General features: G+C 52.4%; 3 protein-coding genes across 7 annotated transcripts; 2 read left to right on the forward strand and 1 right to left on the reverse strand.

Annotated features, from left to right (window-relative positions):
* The first annotated feature begins 822 nt into the window (after positions 1-822).
* LOC132527507 (BOLA class I histocompatibility antigen, alpha chain BL3-7-like) lies at positions 823-4,663 on the forward strand. Of its 5 annotated transcripts, none has more exons than XM_060163348.1 (8): positions 823-967; positions 1,296-1,565; positions 1,766-2,041; positions 2,662-2,937; positions 3,056-3,166; positions 3,597-3,664; positions 3,771-3,818; positions 3,982-4,662. In XM_060163348.1, the coding sequence occupies exons 1-8, from the start codon at positions 904-906 to the stop codon at positions 4,060-4,062; spliced, it is 1,194 nt and encodes a 397-aa protein (XP_060019331.1). In that variant the 5' UTR covers positions 823-903; the 3' UTR covers positions 4,063-4,662. The 5 variants fall into 5 exon arrangements, with proteins under 5 accessions (XP_060019331.1, XP_060019326.1, XP_060019327.1 ...); XM_060163346.1 differs by having other exon boundaries at positions 889-967; positions 3,597-3,629; positions 3,982-4,663; XM_060163344.1 differs by lacking the exon at positions 3,771-3,818 and having other exon boundaries at positions 824-967; positions 3,597-3,629; positions 3,982-4,659.
* Positions 4,664-11,474: 6,811 nt separating this feature from the next.
* LOC132527514 (small ribosomal subunit protein uS14-like) lies at positions 11,475-11,771 on the forward strand. Its single transcript, XM_060163357.1, has one exon. It carries the CDS (start codon positions 11,521-11,523, stop codon positions 11,689-11,691), a length of 171 nt encoding a protein of 56 aa, XP_060019340.1. The 5' UTR covers positions 11,475-11,520; the 3' UTR covers positions 11,692-11,771.
* Positions 11,772-11,812: 41 nt separating this feature from the next.
* On the reverse strand, positions 11,813-15,755 carry LOC132527927 (MHC class I polypeptide-related sequence B-like). The gene is given in 7 exon segments (XM_060163937.1): positions 11,813-11,916; positions 13,991-14,071; positions 14,074-14,307; positions 14,888-15,151; positions 15,154-15,174; positions 15,406-15,541; positions 15,544-15,755. Coding segments are annotated over 7 exon segments (1,014 nt in total). The 5' UTR covers positions 15,718-15,755.
* Positions 15,756-20,398: the final 4,643 nt, after the last annotated feature.

Consider the following 20,398-nt stretch of genomic DNA (forward strand, 5'->3'; position numbering starts at 1 on the left):
AAGAACGGGGCTTCCCTGGTGGCGCAGTGGTTGAGAGTCTGCCTGCCGATGCAGGGGACACGGGTTCGTGCCCCGGTCCGGGAAGTTCCCATATGCCGCGGAGCGGCTGGGCCCGTGAGCCATGGCCGCCGAGCCTGCGCGTCCGGAGCACGCAACGGGAGAGGCCACAACAGTGAGAGGCCCGCGTACCGCTAAGAAAGAAAAAAAAAAAAAAAAAAGAACGGATTCATTGAAGAAGCAAACATGAACATCCAGGGGTCTTCTAATGAGACAGACAAGAAACAGTGAGACTTGCAAAAATATAAAAATCTGAAAAGTTCCACTTTTCCCACTACCGTGTTTATTTTGGGAAGTAGTTATTTTTCATATTAAATCATGGGTTATTAATATTATTCTAAATAAATTAATTTAAAAGTTTTAAACTATTATTTCTACTTTGGAAAGTACCGATAGAAGTATCCACATAAAATTATCTGTGGGGTCGTCACTAGTTTGTAAGACTGTATAAATAGTCTGACCACAATGCTGTGAAAATCGCTGACTACACAGTCCCTGGGCCAGGACTCAGGGAGACACTGTGACAAAGAGCTCTCGGTGCAGGAGGGGAGGGATCAGGCAGAGTCCCAGGTCCCGGGAGGGGCAGGCTCTCAGGCTCTCAGGGTGTCAGGCGGTCTCTGGGGCGGGGACGCTGCGTGGTGGGGATTCCCAGTCTCCCGGAGTTTCACTTTCTCTCTCACAACCTGTGTCGGGCCCTCCTGCCTGGACACTCGTGACGCGACCCCACTTCTCACTCCCATTGCGTGTCCGGTTTCTGGAGAAGCCAATCAGCGTCCCCGCGGTTCCCGGTTATAAAGTCTCCACCGACCCGCCGCAGTTTCTCCCCAGACGCCGAGGTTGTGGTTCATGTCACCGCGAACCCTCCTCCTGCTCCTCTCCGGGGCCCTGGCTCTGACCGAGACCTGGGCGGGTGAGTGCGGGGTCGGGAGGGAACGGCCTCTGCGGGGAGGAGCGAGGAGACCCCGGGGGTCGGGGGTCAGGACTCCCAGGGAAGGAGCCACGCCTCTGCCCCGCCCCCACCCGGTCCAGACCCGCCCCCTCACCGGTCCCCGCCTGTCCCTCCCTTGCTTCCCGCCCCCTCTTCTCTCCCCGCGAGGTGCCGGCCCTTCTCCGACCTCCACACCTTTTCCGTCTCACGAGCCCCTCGCCCCCTCCCCCCTGCCGGCCCCGTCACCTCGGACCCGGGGACCCGCGCCGGGAGGAGGGTCGGACCGGGTCTCACCCCTCCCCGCCCCCAGGCTCCCACTCCCTGAGGTATTTCTACACCGGGGTGTCCCGGCCCGGCCGCGGGGAGCCCCGCATCATCGCCGTCGGCTACGTGGACGACACGCAGTTCGTGCGGTTCGACGGCGACGCCCCGAATCCGAGGATGGAGCCGCGGGCGCCGTGGGTGGAGCAGGAGGGGCCGGAGTACTGGGAAGAGGAGACGCGGATCTCCAAGGACATCGCACAGATTTACCGAGTGAACCTGAACAACCTGCGCGGCTACTACAACCAGACCGAGGCCGGTGAGCGACGCGGGCCCGGGTCCAGGTCACGACCCCCATCCCCAGGGACGGGCCGGCGTCGCCCCGAGTCTCCGGGTCCGAGGGTCACCCCAACATTGCGGGACCCGCCCGGCCCCCCGACTCGGAAGGAAACGGCGGGACTTTACCCGGTTTCTTTTCAGTTTGGGTTTAATCGCTGCGGCTGGTCGGGGCGGGGTCAGGGTCTCACACCTACCAGGGGATGTACGGCTGCGACGTGGGGCCGGACGGTCGCCTCCTCCGCGGGTACACACAGGACGCCTACGACGGCGCCGATTACATCACCCTGAACGAGGACCTGCGCTCCTGGACCGCGGCCGACGCGGCGGCTCAGATCACCAAGCGCAAGCGGGAGGAGGCCGGTGAAGCGGAGTGCTACAGGAACTACCTGGAGGGCACCTGCGTGGAGTGGCTCCTCAAATACCTGGAGACCGGGAGTGACACGCTGCAGCGCGCAGGTACGAGGGGCCGCGGGGCCTCCCTGGTGTCCCCTCGGGCTGGAGCTGGCTTCCCACAAGGGGAGGAAATGGGGTCCCTGTGGGAACACCGCCCCAAATTCTTGTCGGGAGAGGGAGGAATCCGCCCAGGTTTTCATATTCGGTACAAGACAGTGACTCGCCGGTGGCCTCACTTCTCTGAAAGACAGTGAAGGAATCCAGTCTCTTTGGGGAAGAAGCAGGAAACCATCCCTGAAATAACTGACCAGCGGTGCCCTTTGACCCTGACCCCCATCTTGTGAACCATGACTTTCTCTCTCAAGCCTGTTCTCAGCCTAAAAACATCTTAGGAGGCCTGATTCCAGCTTTTCTGAGTCATTCAGCCTCCACCAAAGTCAGGATCATTGCTCTGTATTCTCCCCTTTACATGGAGCCTCCTACCTTGGCTTTCATCCTTATCATAGAACTTGACAAGGACTGGGAGATCTTCCCACACCCCGGAGTCCAGGCTGGTGTCTGGTGTTTTTGCTGCTTCTTTTCAAACCTGTTGTGCTGTTCATTCTCAGGATGGTCACATGATGTTGCTTCAGTGGCCCATGAAGGTAACACTAAGTGTGAATTTTCTGATTCTTCCTCCTCAGACCCTCCAAAGACACACGTGACCCACCACCCCATCTCTGATCGTGAGGTCACCCTGAGGTGCTGGGCCCTGGGCTTCTACCCTAAGGAGATCTCACTGACCTGGCAGCGTGATGGGGAGGATCAGACCCAGGACATGGAGGTTGTGGAGACCAGGCCTTCAGGGGACAGAACCTTCCAGAAGTGGGCGGCCCTGGTGGTGCCTTCTGGAGAGGAGCAGAGATACACGTGCCATGTGCAGCACGAGGGGCTTCAGGAGCCCCTCACCCTGAGATGGGGTAAGGAGGGACATGTGGGGTGGAGCTTCCTCTCAGATAAAGCAGGAGTCCTTCTGGACACGTTCAGCAAGGTCGGGATTCAGGCCTGAGGTCAGGGCCCCTTCCCTTTCCTCCACAGAACCTCCTCAGCCCACCGTCGCCATCATAGGCCTCATTGTTGGCCTGGTTCTCTTGGTGGTCACTGGAGCCGTGGTGGCTGGAGCTGTGATCTGGAGGAAGAAGCACTCAGGTAGGGAAGGGGGGAAGGATCTGAGTTTTCTTGTGTCACAGGGGGGTTCAAGCCCAGGTGGAAGCTTGCCTGCGTGTGTATTGGGCAGCACCACTCAGAGACATTGCTTGTCAGTCTGCAGACTGGCACTTACCCTTTTGTAAAGCACGTGTGGAAATGAAAGACACGTTTTTCACCTTCATAATTCCAGTTGGGGACCAGGTTACCAGCACTTGAAGGTCAGAGAGGGAATGTTCCTGCTGACAGACCCCCAGGAGGGAAGAAGTTGATCCAGTCCCTGCACATCTCCTTTCTTCATGTTCCTGATCCTATCATGGATTTTGGTCAACAGTTCTGGAAAGTTCTCTGTGGTCCAGGACTAGAGGGTTCCTCTAGGATCTCACAACTCAGTCTTCTCCCTGGCCTCTCACGTGATGTTTTCTTCTTACAGGTGAAAAAGGAGGGAGCTACGCTCAGGCTGCAAGTAAGTGTGGAGGGGCTGTGATTCCTGAGACCCTTGTGAGGGTGCAGAGAGGAGGCCATGGGGGGGCTCACCCTCCTAAAGTTCCTTCTCTAGTTTCTCTCCTGTGTGTTCTGACCACATCCTGGTTTTGTTCTCCGCTAGGCAGTGACAGTGCCCAAGGCTCTGATGTGTCTCTCAGGCATCCTAAGGGTGAGGCTCTGGAGGGTCTAGATTAGGATGGGGGATGGGGCAGAGGGGATGCCCTGGGAGACGGGGATTCTTTGAGTGGGACATTTGAGCAGGTGGGGGGCTGTCAGAAGGTCAGCACTTACGTGACTGCCCTGAATTTGTTCATGATTATTTTCTTCTATAGTTTGAGACAGCTGCCTTGTGGGGACTGAGTGATGCAGGATTCCGCATCCCACCCCTGCATTGTGACTTCAAGATCTTCTGACTTTCTGCAAACGTCATCTGAATGTGTCTGTGTTCCTGTTAGCATAAAATGAAGAGGTGGGGAGCCTGGCCCACCACTGCCCACCACGACCCCTCCCCACACTGGCCTGTGTTCTCTTCCCTGATGGCCTTTCCTGACCGAACAGAGGCGGGGCTGGGCCGTCTCCATCTTTGTCTTAACTTCATTTTGCGCTGAAAAGTAATGTCTTTCATATCCTATTGAAAATCAGGATCCAAACTACAGCTCTCCCCCTACTATATAGATGGGTCCTCATCGGTCTTGTCCCCCAGTGTTTGGTTGTTTGGGTCTTTTTCCTAAAACTGTACAAATGTTAGATATTTAATCTTTGGTAATATGACATTACAAAGAAATGGCTTCCTTCTGTTATTGTTCAGCTTAGTCATCTTCATATATGCTTAATCATTACTAGTTACTTCTGTTATTTCGTTTCCTTCTGGTTTTTTTTTTTAATTCATTTCCCTTGGCATTATCAACGTCTTTGTTACTGGCTTCTAAGAACTAATTTATGACTAAGGATGTTAACAATTTGTCATGCAATGTAAATGAAATACCATGTTTTACTGCCATCAGTTTACTATGGTGTTTTGTTTTTGGTTGTGTATTAAAATATACTCATGTTGTGCCTTAAAAAAAATCAGGATATGAATTTGTTTTTTGCTATTTATGCCATGAGGGGTTGATGGGATAATAAAGGTCAGGATTCCTAAAGTTTGAGAGGAAATAAATGGAAGCACGGAGACCCTTCCAGATTCCATGTGCTTGCTGTGCTGAGTCTGCTGCAGGTGGGACAGGAGGAGGCTGTGAGGAGCTGAGCGTGGACGCGGCCTGTGCCCACTCCATGCTCACCGCATCGTGGGCTTTGAGGTGGTCACTCCTGGTCACATCTTCTCAGCTCTTTTGTCCTTGTCCCTTCAGTAGAACCTTGTCCCACCAGCAGCTGTGATCTCAGAAGAAGTCACCAGGTCAGCCTCGGCTCAGGCCTGTGTCCAGTCCTCAGCCCCTATCTTTTGGGTGTTATTTGTTGTTTCTTTGTTTCTTTAGAGGTTCTTGCCTGAGTTCGTGTTTTATTCTCCTCTGGGTGTCCCCCACCTCTGACAGCTGGAGGAGTCGTTTGGCCTGTCGTGGTCCCCACAAGGCCCAAGGCTGCCCCTGCACACAGGAGAGTCTGTGGTGTCCAGAGGTGGATTTTCAGATTCATCCAGCTCTTGCCCTTTGTCTAGGGTTTGATTGTTCTTTCCATATTTCCCCCAACCTTCTCAAAGGATCCAGATTCTGGAATTAGCAGAAAGGCGGGAAACCATAATGTCTCGTCTTAGGTAAGTTCCTGTCGGAATTCTGCTCTGCTCGCCTACCCACTCTCCCTGCCCTTAGCTCTAGTAATCCCAGTGCTGGCTCCAGTACAAACTCATGGACTTACAAAGCAGAGTCTAATTTAGGTTTATATTTGGTTGGAAAATAGGACTCATAAGTCAAGGATCATTGTTTTCTGAAAAAAAATATATACTTGTGTGAGGCAGTGTGGAGGAGGGTTGGTTGGTGGGAAGGGGAGAACAGCACTTGTGAGAAAAACACCGGCAGCACTGACGTCAATGTGAGTAGATGTTGTTCTGTAGCTGCCACAAAACAGCATTTGGCCTGAGGTCACATTAATAAAGATACTGTCTCTAGAATAGGGAGGTGCTTTACATTGAACATTCACTCAACTGATACAGTTGTGTGCCAGATATATGACACAATGTTTTGCATCTAGGAAACTTCACTGAAGTTAAAACAGAAAAATTGCTGGCCTTGTGGAGCATGTATTCTAGTGGGAAGAGACAGACTATGTGCTATCAGCATAGTAAATAAGGAAAGTGTTCTGTTACTAGGGGATACGTACAGTGGAAAAGATGCAGTGGAGAAGGTGATCCAGAGTGTGAGTACGGGGACAGGGAAAATGGGTGTTTTACTAGGGCAGTCAGGGTGGGCCTCACTGGGAAGGTGACCTTTGAGGAAAGATTTGAAGGACATGAGGAATTATCCCTGAGGATGTCTGGAGGAGGTTCTTTCCAGGCAGAGGGAACCTCCAGGCAAATGCACCAGGGCAGAAGCATGTCTGTGTGTCCCAGTTAAAGTGAGGAGGCCAGTATGGCAGGAGCAGAGATTAATTGAGATGGGATCAGAGGTACAGCCAGACCATGTAAGGCCTGGAGGATGCTGGGAGGGTTTCGACTTTTGCTCTGAGTGGGATGGGCGTTATAAGATTGTTTTGAGCAGAAGAGGAACATGGTATGACTTCTTTCTTTATTTTTAATAGGTTTTATCTCTCTTATTTATTTATTTATTTAAGCTGAGTTGGGTCTTCGTTGTGGCGTGCTGGTTTTCTCTAGTTGTGGCTAGCAGGTACTACCCTTCATTGCAGTGCGTGGGCTCTAGGTGCGTGGGCTTCAGTAGTTGCGGAGTGTGGGCCCAGTAGTTGTGGCTCATGGACTCTAGAGTGCAGGCGCAATAGTTGTGGCGCACAGGCTCAGTTGCTCCGTGGCATGTGGGATCTTCCCGGACCAGGGATCGAACTGTGTCCCCTGCACTGGCAGGCGGATTCGTAATCACTGTGCCAACAGGGAAGTCCCTATTTTTTTTTAATATTTAAATTTTATTGTATAGTTGATTTACAATGTTGTGTTACTTTCAGGTGTATAGCAAAGTGATTCAGTTATACATATATTTGTTCTTTTTTAGTTTCTTTTCTCATATAGGTTATCACAGAATACTGAGTAGAGTTCCCTTTGCTATACAGTAGGTCCTTGTTGGTTATCTGTCTTATACATAGTAGTGTGTGTGTGTTCATCCCAACCTCCTGATTTATCCCTCCCCTCCACGTTTCCCCTTTGGTAACCATAAGTTTTTTTCAATATCTGTTAAGTCTGTTTCTGTTTTGTAAATAAGTTTATTTGTACCTTTTTAAAAAAATTAGATTCCACATTTGAGTGATATCATATGATATTTGTCTTCCTCTGTCTCACTTACTTCACTTAGTATGATAATCTCCAGGGCCATCCATGCTGCTGAAAATGACATTACTTCATTCTTTTTTATGGCTGAGTATATTCCATTGGACTTCACCTTTAAAAGCATCACTTTGGCTGCTGTGCTAAGAACAGAACTGTGAGGCAAGGAGGGAGTGAAGCCATAGGGAAGCAGTGGGAAACTAGTGCAGTGTCCAGGCTGGAGATGGCCGTTGCTTCGACTTGGGTGTGAGCAGTGGATGTAATGGGAAGTAATTAGATTCTGGACACGTCCTGAAGGTGGATTTTACAGCATTTGCTAAAGGATTAAATCTGGGGTATGAGAAAGAGGAGTTAAGGAGGACACCCTAAAGTTTGGACTATGTAAGTAAAAAGATGGCATTACTCTCACCAGAGATGGGGAAGACGAAGGAGCAAATTTTGGGGGAGAGGGGGCATTATGGGCATTTGGTTTAAGAGATGTTGGAGCTGAGATTTTGTTAGAAATACAAGCCAGGTAGTTGGATTGGCAGTTGGACAAATGAGTCTGGAGTTTAAGAGCAATGTCTGGGCTGGAGAAATAGATTTGGGAGGCGATGCCACATCATGATATTTAAAGCCTTGAGAACTGATGAGGTCTCCAAGGGAGGGAGTGATGGCTGTAGAAGAGGAAGGACAAGGACAGAACCCTGGACTCCCCAGCGCTATGCGATCGGATCAGATCACACAGCTGAGCAGACTGCGTGGTTCTGACACTGTGTCTAGACGGCACAGAGACCCGGGAGTCTGATCTTTGCTTTGTACAGGAAAGCCCTGGACATCTTTTTAAGATTCAGGAAGTCAGAAAGCATGAAATTCTGGGTTTAGAACAAGGTTGGTGTTGATGCTGCTGGTCTTCAGATCACACTTTTTAAAAAATTTATTTATTTATTTATTATTTTTGTCTGCATCGGGTCTTAGTTGTGGCATGTGGGATCTTCGCTGAGCATGCAGGATCTTTCGTTGGTGTTCGTGGCTCTTTTTTTTTTTTTTTAGAGAATTGATATCTTTTTATTTATTTATCTGGGGCTGTGTTGGGTCTTCGTTTCTGTGCAAGGGCTTTCTCTAGTTGCGGCGAGCGGGGGCCACTCTTCATCGTGGTGTGCGGGCCTCTCACTGTCGCGGCCTTCTCTTGTTGTGGAGCATAGCCTCCAGACGCGCAGGCTCAGTAGCTGTGGCGCACGGGCTTAGTTGCTCTGTGGCATGTGGGATCTTCCCAGACCAGGTCTCGAACCAGTGTCCCCTGCATTGGCAGGCAGATTCTCAACCACTGCGCCACCAGGGAAGCCCCTCGTGGGCTCTTTGTTGCAGCGTGCAGGTGTCTCTCTAGTTGTGGCATGCGGGCTTAGTTGCCTCGCCGCACGTGGGGTCTTAGTTCCCCGACCAGGGATTGAACCTGAGTCCCCTGCATTGGAAGGCAGATTCTTTACCACTGGACCACCAGGGAAGTCCCCAGATCACACTTTTAGTAGCAAGAACGTTCATAGACCAGGATTCCCACATGGCTGTGCATCAGCCTTACGCATAGGACTTGCTGAATAAGCTTTTCCTTGATCTTGTGCCTAATACTCTGAGAAGGTGGTCCTGGGGAGAGGCCTGAGCATTTTGGAAGAAGCCCCACAAGCAATCCTGATGCTCAGCCACAGAGAGTGGCCAGAGAAGGGTCTTAAATCCACATTTAAAAGTGTTTTTTTTTTTTTTTCCAGAAAGAAAAGGGAGTACCTATATTGTCAATTATGAGATGTGATGTTGGGAAATACATGTAGTTCTCTCTACTATGGGGTATAGTCGGGTGGAAGACTTAGGAAGTGGTTCACAGTTCAGCATAATGAAATCCGTGCTCTCTGAAGTTATTCTCCAGACTGAGTTCTCACTCACTCTTGGAACAAACAATAGGATCCAAAATTTTTCTAATTTAGGCCTAAAGTACCATATATATATGATATGGGGGCTCGTATCATTTTGGGAAGGCTACAGAACCAGGCTTGAGGCTCCACGGGAACAGAACCCACAGTGTCCACCCTAGGCCAGGTCCCACATAGGAACATTCGCCCCTGTTGCTGTGCACAGATGTCACTGCTCACACAGTGAGCCCCGCATGCTGGACGTGGACCCTGCGGCGAGGACGGCTGTCACTGCGGTTGCTGACAGCTGGAGGTTGTGTAACTCCCACTCACACCAGCCTTGCCAAATGCATTCTGCTCAGTCCCAGCCTCTCTGTGTCACCACATCTGAGTAGAGCCTGAAATGTGGTCTCCTGAGTGGTGAGGCCTGAGCTCCATGCTGTGTCCACCTGCAAGAATGTTTGGGAAAGTGGGTTTTCCTCTTTTATGGAGGAAGGTGGTCTCTGCCTCCTACCAAGACTCTTTTAGTGTGGAATTCTCCTAATCTAGGAATTGTCCTAATCAGGTAAGGGGGTGGTGAGGGATGGAAAAAGAATGTCAAATTTCAATTCTTAGAGCAAAGATCTGAGACTGGAACTAGATCTGGTACATTGTAGGCACTCGGGTTTGGTTGAAAGAACAAGTGACTAATAAATGACATCCAAGGTAGAGATTTACTTGCTTACTACCCTTACTCTGAATTTCTTTGTGAGCTGGTGAGGGATTTTTTCCCTTCACGCAACCAATTTTCTGATTCTCAGACGCCAACTGGGTGTCCTACAATTCAACTCAATTCTGACACGAGCTACCTGGAATTAGCATCAGACCCCACAGGTTTCAGGGCTCAGTCCCGCAGACTTCCTTTACTTCAGAAGCAAGTTGCAAGCCTCAAGTCCCTGTGTTACCTGCACTTCTGTCTGACTTGACTACAAAGCTAGGGGTTCCCCCCAAGTCTGATAATTTGGTAGAACAAGTCATAGAACTCAGGAAAATGCTATGCTTACCATTTCAGTCTATAGTAAATGACACAAGTGACCAGCCAGATGAAGAGGTACCTAAGTCGAGGTCTGGAAAGGTCCCGAGTGTAGGAGCCTCAGTCACCGTGGAGTTGAAGTGTGCTACTCTCCCAGCATGTGGATGTGTTCACCAATTTGGAAGGTCTCCAAATTCTGTCATTTTAGGGTTTGTAATGAAAGTTTCATGATGTAGCCATGATTGATTAAATCATTGACATTACTGATTGACCTCATCCTCCAGCCCCCCTCTCCCCAGAGGTCAGGGAGTGAGGCTACAAGTTCCAACCCTCTGATCATGGCTTGTTTTTCTGGTGACCAGACCCCATCCTGAAGCTTCTAGGACCTTTCAGCCAAGAGTCATCGCCCTAGCACCCCAAAGATGCTTTTATCACTCAGATAGCCCCTGTCTTTGACCACAGATCCCTTAGAGCAGAAGGACCATAACAGTTAAAAGATGCTGACACATGACTAGAATCCCATTCAGTCATTAACAAGTAGTCCAGTCCATCTTCCTATCGAGGATATTTACACGGCAAATAAATTCATGAAAAATTGCTCAACATTTTTAGTCAGAGGGGGAATTCAAATTAACCGTAATATGACATCGCTGCACACTGCCCAGAGTTGTTAAAATGAAAAAACCACGCCAAATCAGTTGCTGGCAAGAATTTGGGCTAATTATCTCTCATAGATTGCTAGTGGGAGAGTAGATTGATTCAAATACTTTGAAAACGTTTTTGGTGGTAACCATTCACTCACCAGCATTTCCACTCTTAGTTATATAGTCAATAAATATGCATGCATATGTGTGCCAAACATATGAAAATATTATTCATAGCGGCTCGATTTGTAAAATCCGGATATAACACAAATGCCCATGAACAGTAGAGGACGAGAAATGTGATCTATTCCTATAATGGAACACCACGTGAGTAAATAAATTACAACCACACACAGCAATAGGGGTGAGACCCGGTGACATAATGTTGAGTGAGAGAGCCAGACACAGGGGGGCATCCACTGCATAATTCTTTCCAATCAGAAACTGGCAGAACTCACCTATGTATGGCATTAAAAATCAAGATAATGATTACTCTGAGGGGTGGGGTGGGCAGGTTCCTTTATGACTGAATAGGATTCAAGAGGGTTTCCTGGGATGCTGGAAAGGTTACTTGATGTGAGTGTTGTTTACCCCAGTGTTCACTTGGTGAAAATCCACTGCACACTTATGAGCTGCCCACTTCTCTATGGGTGTTGTCCTTCATGAAAGTATGATTTTCTTGGATTTTTGAAATAATTCTTTCTAAGAATTCTTAGAATAACATAGAATTCTTCTTACTGAAAGCCCTCAGAAATGCTGAATTGAAAAAAAATCACTACAATTTTTAGAAACTCAAGGAAATACATGCCTGTGATTCAGATATAAAGAAGAGAAGCTAAAGTGAGAGCAGTGAGCCTGGGAGCCGACACAAGAATAGTTTGGGGCTTTTGCCTTGTTGCAGCCGAGAAAGCAACATGGGGCACCAGCAGCTTTACCGGAGCCATCCGAGAAAATTCGGCCAGGGTTCTCGTTCTTGCCCCGTCTGCTCAAACCGGCATGGTCTGATCCGGAAATACGGCCTCAATATGTGCCGCCAGTGTTTCCGCCAGTACTCGAAGGACATCGGCTTCATTAAGTTGGACTAAGTGTGAACTTCTTGAATGGGTCATCACGCATATCTACCTTCCTCAGAAACAATACTAACTCTTCGTATATAAAATAAAAATTTTAAAACTTCAAAAAAAAGAATAGTTTGGGGAATGGCCGTCAAGCCAGGAAGTAGGAATCAAAACCCAAGCAGACTCTCTCCTCAGCATCAACACGTGGATCCAAGACAGTGAGGCCCCATCCCAGCCGCTCCTCCTGTCCAGCTAAGGGAATGGGGCCCCAGGGTGCAGAGCAGACTTGGAGCAGGTCTGGGGTGGACGAGGGCTCAGCCAAAGGTGGAGTGTGTTCTCTCCGTCTCCCTTAGAGGGAGCAGGGCTTGACCCCGGGCTTCACTGGCTCTGTGCTTTCTGCCCCAGGGGCCCCAGCCGTGAACGTGACCCACAGCCAGGACTTGGAGGGCACAGTCAACCTCACATGCTGGGCTTTCGGCTTTTTTTCCCCAGAATATCTCAGTGGCCTGGTTTCCAGATGAGGAACCCATGTGCCGGCATGCCCAGCAGACCTCCGTGACCATAAGTGTTCTCCAAGGAGAGGAGCAGCGGGCCTAGTGTCACGTGGAACACAGCGGGAATCACAGTGCACATCCTGCGCCCCCTGGTGAGCCTGGGGTGATCCTGGAGGGGGTTGTGACCTTGGGAGGGTCAGAGGCCAAGGTCAGGGAGAGGAGAGCAGGCCTGTGGCTCTGGGGTGACTGGGTTATATATAATAAGTCCCTCTCTCAGGGAGAGGGTGGGGTGGGTGGGGAGGGGTCGGGGGTGCCCCAGGTGAGAACAGGAGCAACTACAGAGCTGCCTGGTCCCCCGCTCTGGGTGCTGCATGGACAGAGCCTCTCGCTGTGGGGCAGGGTGACTAACCATCCCTGTATGCCCAGGCTGAAGGCCAAATGATAAGGGAATTAGGCTCGTGGATGAGAAACCGCGTCCCCAAGCACGCCAGTGACACAAAGAGGTGGCATCAACAGAAGGAGCTGAGCCTGCACACGCCACCCTTTCACTGTTCCACGCTCTGCCTTTGCTCTTTGCCAAACGCAAAGCTCTGCTGCTCTTTTCCTCTCCCCTCAAGCAACCTGATTATGGGGAAATCAGTGTGACCATGCCCTTGTCCAAATCTACAGGGCAGTGACCACCGTGAGCAAGGGAACTGGCTCAGGGAGGGCCGGGTGAGGCCACAGAACGCAGACCCAGGGCCCTCCTCTAAAGAGCCCTTGGACTGTGTCCTGAGGGGCTGGACAGGAAAGAACCTGGAGGTAAGATAAAATCAGTGACCCCAGGTGTCCAAGGATTGGCTGGTCTCCCCTCCCTAAACGGTCAAGCGGTATCTGCTCACTACTCCTCCATATGAAGGAAATCCCAGCAAGCATGGGGGCAAGTGATGGGAACTTGAGAAGGATGCAGGCTGGGGGTGACCCAGAGGAATCGAAACTCAGAAGACAGCTCCTGGAGGAGGAACTGGAGAGGTTGCAAAACATCTCTAGGTGGGGCCTCACAAGGGAGCGTCACAGGCAGGGCTCTGGCACCATCCACTGAACCCTAGTTTGAGCCTTATGATTCTTCTACTTGGATTCTTAATACTGGCTGAAAAATTGGGGGAGAGAAATGCAGACAGGAAATCACCTTTCCTCTGAATTCCTCCTCAGTTTTTAACCCCTCCTCACCAGGTCACAAACACTTTACTTCAGGTTCCCTCTGATTCCAGGATCACCTAGACCCTCCCAACCAGCACATGATCCAACACATGCTCCCCAGACAAGCCCTGGTGAGCCTGAGAGTAGAGAAAAAGAGATGAGAACAAAAGGAGCTGCAACCCTCACTGCTGCCCAGTCTCACCCGAGCAAGGAGAGGCCTTGCTGGACACTAAGGGCCCCAGCCTGGCCCTGGCTTTAGGCAGAACCAAGGGGTTAGAGCAGACGTGGCTCCCATTCCCCTCACAAATACCCCAATGTCCAACTCTTGGAATAGAGGCTTGTCATCCTCTCACATCTGTGCAGAGGGACACGAGGGGGACCCTACATCCCAGGCAGAGCCCCTCCCATCCCCACCCGCACCCAGATTTCTCACCTGGGCTCCCCACAGCTAATGCTGTCTTCTTCTTCTTCTTCGAGTAGCAAAGGACACAAAGCCCGATGATAAAAACAAGAGCAAAGGCAGCAACACCCAGGATGGTCCACTATTGACTCTGACGCAACAGGGTCTCTCCTGAGAGAGGGACTTATTATATATAACCCAGGCACCCCAGAGCCACAGGCCTGCTCTCCTCTCCCTGACCCTGGCCTCTGACCCAGGGTCACAAGCCCCTCCAGGATCACCCCAGGCTCAGCAGAGGGCACAGTGTGTGCACTGTGATTCCCGCTGTGTTCCAGTGGCACTGGACCCGCTGCTCCTCTCCTTGGGAAACACTTTTGGTCACCCAGGTCCGGTAGGCCCCGTTCCCATCAGGCAGGGCACCCCCAGACCGCTGGGCCTCCTGGCTCATGGGTTCCTCATCCCAAAACCAGGCCACAGAGATATTTTGGGGAAAGAAGCCAAAAGCCCAGCATGTGAGGTTGACTGTGCCCTCTGAGTCCTGGCTGTGGGTCACGTTCACGGCTGGGGGCCCTGTGGGAGAAAGCACAGAGCCACTGAGGCCTGGGGCCAAGCCCTGCTCCCTCTAAGGGAGACGGAGAGAACACGCTCCACCTCTGGCTGAGCCCTCGTCCACCGCAGACCTGCTCCAAGTCTGGTCTGCACCCTGGGGCCCCGTTCCTTCAGCCGGGCAGGAGGAGCGGCTGGGATGGGGCCTCACTCTCTTGGATCCACGTGTTGATGCTGAGGAGGGGGCCGTGCAGGGTGGGCTCCTGGGGACCAGGAGGGAACTTTCTGGGACGGGCAGGCTGGGAGCCAGGGGCGCCCACCCTGGTCTAGGGGCTTCCTCTCCTGCCTGACACCCCTCTTCCCTGGTCCAGTTTCTGTCGGAGGGCCCACTGCTCCCCTGGATGATCGTCACTGGTGCGGTTCATTCCCCTCCCCACCTGCCCGTCTTTCTACAGTGGATTTAACGGAGCAGGAGATTGCAGGACACCACGCCAGCAGAGCAAATGTGCACCCAGAGGACAGGAAGGGTCTCCGTGTGCAGAGTCACGGCGGGGAGGCTCTAGGGGTCTGGGGGAGAGGAAGGGCCCTGGCCCAGGAGCAGTACCTGTTCTCTCCCTGAAGCCTGTCCAGGATTCCAGATAGCCCCGCAGTCTTCCACAAAGCTCTCCCTGCACGGGGGCCTGGTAATACTTGCTTTGAAAGCCATCTGTGTCCCAGGACTTCTCCATTTCCATGGCCAAGTTCCGAGCCAAGGACTGGGGCGCTGTACATCCGTGGGTCTCTGGGTGACAGGAGAGGAGGAGCTCCCCATCATAGTAGCGAAACCTGAAGCCCCAGGCGTGGTTGTCTTCTCGGATTTCACAGCCCAGATCTCCTGGAGGGAATTCACACCTGCAACCCACCCCACCAGCAGTGACTCCTCCAGTCCCCGTGTCCCTCTGTCCTCACACCCAAGTGAGAAACTCCAGCCAGAGGGCCCCCTCCCTGCTCCCCTCCATGTCTTCCCAGGGCTGCTGAGTCATGGCCACCCCCCTGCTGAACTCACAGACCCCTATCCTCTGGCCCCTGCCCCCAAATCCAGTGAAAGGCCTCCCAGCACTCTCGGACCCTCCCCACTCTCACCTCCTTTCTCCTCCTGCAGGGCCAGGATTTCTGCTAGAAGCTCTCTGAGGTCCTTCCACGTCTCTGTCAAGTCCTTGGACTCTGTGTCCCACGTCTCAGCTCCCAGCTCTTCTGCCCACAGCCCCCGGGGTTCTACCTGCCTGTCTCACGGTCATAGTGCAGGAAGGCCTGGCCATCCAAGTGTCCCCCAGCGAAAAAGCTGGACTGCACAGATCCATCCCGGGACAGCGCCGTGAGGTTGTAATGAAGACTGTGTGATCCTGGGGAAGGGGGAACCGCAGATGAAAGAGCTTTCCGGAAACAAGTGCGCATCAAATGTTTACCAGACAAGTTCTGCTGTCCTGACCTGCTCCAGGACTGAGGATGCAGAACATGCACATGTACAAGGGACCACAATGAGAATTTTTCCAACACTGGGGAAAGAAGAAAAAGAGAAGGGAAGGAGAGGGGAATTGAGGAGTGGAGGGAGGGGTGGAGATGGGCAAACATGCAGGACAAGTGCCAGGACAGGGAGGCACCGGCTCCCTAAGGGTCCAGGCAGGAGGCCAAGGGGAGAAGCTGGCCTGCAGGGGGCAAGGGAGAGGCAGGAAGACCAGGGTGAGGGGAGGTGGAGTCAGAGGGGAGGGAGGGGCAGTGTCAGGCCCAGGATCAGAGGCATCCCTGGTTAGAGGCGGGTCAGGTGAGATGGAGAGCGAGGGCTGCTGCCCGTGCGGCAGGCTCATCATGGACAAGGTGGACTCAAGGGAGGGTGAGGCACGAGGCAGAGGGCCCTGAGGGGCTGGGCTGTGGCCCTAAGAGAGTGGAAGGTGGGCCAGTACCCCTGGTGGAGGTGAAGCAGTCTGGGCCCAGAGTGCAAGAGGCATGGTGAGGCCCCAGGTGGGGAGGTGGCTGGACCTGCCAGTGTCCCCTGGGAGAGGTGGGTGTTGGGGGCCTGAGTCAGTGCCATGTGCCCAAGGGTCATGGAGAATTAGAAGGAGGGTTGGCAAGAGAAAATAGAACTGGAAAGCCAAGGTGCACATTGGGAGGGACCTGCATGGTGGGAGTGGTTGGGGGCAGGTCACACCTCCACAGAGGGCATGGGTCAGGCAGCCAGCACAGGAGGGGCAGGGCTGGGGGAAGACCCCCCTGTAGGGAAAGGCCAACTGACCAAGTGGCATCAACAAGGATTTTGGATACATGGTTGATGTAGTGAGAGCCCACTGGGGTCAGTGAACCCAAGAGAGGGTGATGAAGGCCAAGGAGGTGGGCAGTTGGACCAAGGGTAGTATTCCTATTGGGGAGGGAGGAAGGGCAAGGGGCTGCAGAGGAGACAGTGGTGAGGGTGGATTGGGGGGCAGGGGATGAGCATGCCTCAGGGGTGACTCTGGGGGCTCTTGGGTTAGGGTGAAGACAGGAGAGGAGGGGTGCTCTGGTTGAGGGAGGGTGAGGATGGTGTGGTGATTCCTGGGAGGAAGCTTGTGATTGATGAGAACGTGGTGAGGGCCCACGGCAGGTGGACACGGCGTGCGAGCTGGGCAAGGTGCCATGGGGGTAGGTACAGAGGGACCAGGGCAAGTGGAGTCCAGCACCTGAGGCCTGGAGAGTGGAAGCCTCCAGAGGGTGATGTTTGGGATGCAGGAGTGGGGAAGGGGCAGTGCTGGGTGAAAGGCCCACAGTTAATGAGGGCCAAGAGCTGGTGCCTGCACTGGGGCGGAGGTAGGAGGATGGGTGCCAAGACCGGGGGAGAGGTCCTCCCACAGGGGCTGTGCACTGTGCTCAGGGTACAATTGTCAAGGCCCATCACCACAGCTCCCCCTGGTGTTGAAACTAGTGGGGATGTAGGGAATTCATACTGGGCAAAAGTGAGTGTGGGCAAAAGTCAATCCCAGAAATGTAAGGTCAGTGAAAGCTGGGGGAAGGTAGGAGCCATACAGGTGACTGATCCTTGCAGGTAAAGATCCATGAGGGACGAGAGGATGAGGGTGAGGACGCCCTAGGAAGGGATCAGAGAACCGCAGGGAGGAGGGAACAGCAGGGAGGGTGAGGGCAAATCCTGAGGGGGCGCAAGAGATGGCAGGGGAGGAGGCAAGGAGAGAATCAGGGGTGGGAACAGGGGCACAGCAGAAAATAAGAATTAACATTGGTGGCGGGGGCAGTGGAGACCACAGAAATCACAGGAAGAATCCCTTGGCTCCAAAACAGTCAGACCCTAACTTCTCTCAGTGAAAATAATGAATAAACAATCTATAATAAGAGTAGAGGGTGTGATGAATTGGGAGATTGGGATTGACATATATACACTGATGTGTATAAAATGGGTGACTAATAAGAACCTGCTGTATAAAAAAATAAATAAAATAAAATTCAAAAATTCAAAAAATAAAAAATAAAATATAGTAAAAAAAAAAGAGTAGAGTGTTTTATTTGAGCCAAATTAAGGACTAGCCGGGAAGCCAGCTTCCCAGATAACTCTGAGAAACTGCTCTGGAGAAGCAGGGTTTTCAGCACAGTCGTTTTTTGTTGTTGTTGTTGTTTTTTTGGGGGGGTAGTTTTTTGGCTGCCTCGCACCAGAATCTTAGTTCCCAGACCAGAGATTGAACTCCGGCCAACGGCAGCGAAAGCTCTGAGTCCTAACCACTGGACCGCCAGGGAATTCCCCTTCAGCACAGTTTTATAACTTGTCAGAACAAACATTGAACAAGTCAGGGCTACATTTCTCCAAGGTTTAAAAAAAACAAACAGACCAGCACGTACACGTGCAGCACATACTGTATGGCCTTGGCACCTGGGAAGGGAGTCTTATCATCAAAGGTGAACCAGCGTTGGAGTCCCAGGAAGAGGGGCATTTAGTCTTTTTTTTTTTTTTTTTTTTTTGCGGTATGCGGGCCTCTCACTGTTGTGGCCTCTCCCGTTGCGGAGCACAGGCTCCGCAAGCACAGGCTCAGCAGCCATGGCCCACGGGCCCAGCCGCTCCGCGGCATGCGGGATCCTCCCGGACCAGGGCACGAACCCGCGTCCCCTGCATCAGCAGGCAGACTCTCAACCACGGCGCCACCAGGGAAGCCCTAGTCTTTATTTTTAACATGGACATTCTTTACTTCTGGTCAATGTGCCCTTTCCTTTAATAATTAAAGCAGATGTACAATGTATGTCTGACAGGCCACAAAGAGGCAAGTTACTTAGCCCAAAATTGAACTTAGTTCATGTATAAGACAGAATGACTTTTCTGTATCTGAATATGTGCAAACATTTTTTGTCGCTTCCCTCAGTGAAAGCCAGGATCGGCCACGGTGCCCACAGCAGTAGGAAGTGTGGTTCAGGGCCCTTGGGCCCTTCCTAGAGCTCCAGTCACTAGAAAGAGACCCTCAACTCCAAGGCCTGAGGCCCTTGAGCGCTGCCTGCCTGGAAGCCCCCTGATTCCCGAGGCCAGAAACGGGAAGAGGGCAGAGCTGAGAACAGGAGGAGAGGACAGCGCTCAGGGGCCTAAGAGGGCGTCCCACACACCGGTGGGAAGTGGCCGCCTGAGCGTCGGACCTCCAAGAGCCCTTGATCGCCTCTGACGGGAGCAACCCGGGCTTGGGGGCAGCCTTCCCACCCAGGGCAGTCGGAGGACGCGGATGTGTGAGGAAGAGGAAAGCAGGGAGGGCGGGTGCAGCAGGGGCAGCAGAGGGTGGGAGTCGGAAAGAGACTGAAAAGCCGGAACGTTATTTGGTGGCCACAGGCCGCGAGCCGCTCCCGGCCCCTCCCCGGCCTCACCCCGCCCCCGACTCCCCCCACTCCCCCGCCCCCACTCCCCACCCCGCTGCACCGCAAGTGAGACGGTCCCCGCGACGCTCACCGAATCCCACCCGGACCCTGAAACCGCCCCAGGCTCCCGGCTGAGGACCTCAATGAACGCGACTCACCAGCGGCGGTAGCCGGGAGCACAGAAAGGGCAGCGCCGGCTGGAAACGGCAGGACAGAGAAGCCCTGGCAAGCCGCGCGGAGCTGGACAGCTGGGTGGCGCTGTTTCTCCCCGGGAGATGCCGCCTCCTGGCCTGTGGTCGTTTCACTGACCGGCCCTGCTCCGTTCCTTTGCAACTTGCTTCTCCTTCCTCGCCGCTGAGCCTTCTTCCTTCTCGCCTGCTCTCCTTATTCTCCTTTTCTTTCCTTCCACTCTCACCCTCAGCGGTTTAGGGGTTTTAGCTGTGCTGCCCCAGGACCTGGGGATTTTATCGTTTGTGTGGCAGCTTCTAGAGGGCCTATCGCTGAGGCTGAGGTGTGAGGCCGTGATGAGGATGACGGAGGAGAAAACGGGGCCTCCTCTCAGCTCGCTGCCTTGGGGGCTTCTCCGCAGGGACCCCTTAGGCTAACGCCCCTCCTGGAGTCTTAACCACTGGACCACCAGGGAAATCCGCGGGTTGAATTCCTGGGTTTCTGCACCCATCTTCTTAAAAGAGAATGGTATATCTCTTCAGAAGGGACTTCATCCAGGAAAAGTAGGTGGATTACACTCAGGGCCAGGAAAATACTGATGTTTCTTCTGTTTTAATGATGTTTTCCACCACCTAAACTCATTAGGAAACCCATTGAGGTGAGAAATGTCTCTCATTAAAAACAATCCAGATAACTTCTCCAATAACCACCTGCATTGGCCCTTTAGCTCTCCCCGCTGCTGAGGACCCATCCCGGATTATCTTCTAACATCCATCAGTTCCGCTCTCTCTGGTGACAATCTGCAGGAACATTTCCATTTTTTTGATGCTCCAGCGAATCTCAGCTCTTCACAAACAAACTAGACCAGAAAACTGCAGAGTCTTGTGCCTCAAGCATTGGCTTGGATTGGACTCAAAGCACTTCCTCTTCAAAGGGCAGCACCTTGAAAACTATAAACCTGTTTTGTTAGTCATGATGGAAAGACATTTCTGGAGTTTCAAGTACCAAATCTACCTGAGGAAAAAAAGTGCGTTGACTCCTGGTTTTGGCAACGTACTACAGTACGTGAGACGCTTTCATTGGGGTAAGATGGCTGTAG

The sequence above is a fragment of the Lagenorhynchus albirostris genome, chromosome 10 (genome assembly GCF_949774975.1).
Source record: "Lagenorhynchus albirostris chromosome 10, mLagAlb1.1, whole genome shotgun sequence".
Lineage (NCBI taxonomy): Eukaryota > Metazoa > Chordata > Mammalia > Artiodactyla > Delphinidae > Lagenorhynchus > Lagenorhynchus albirostris.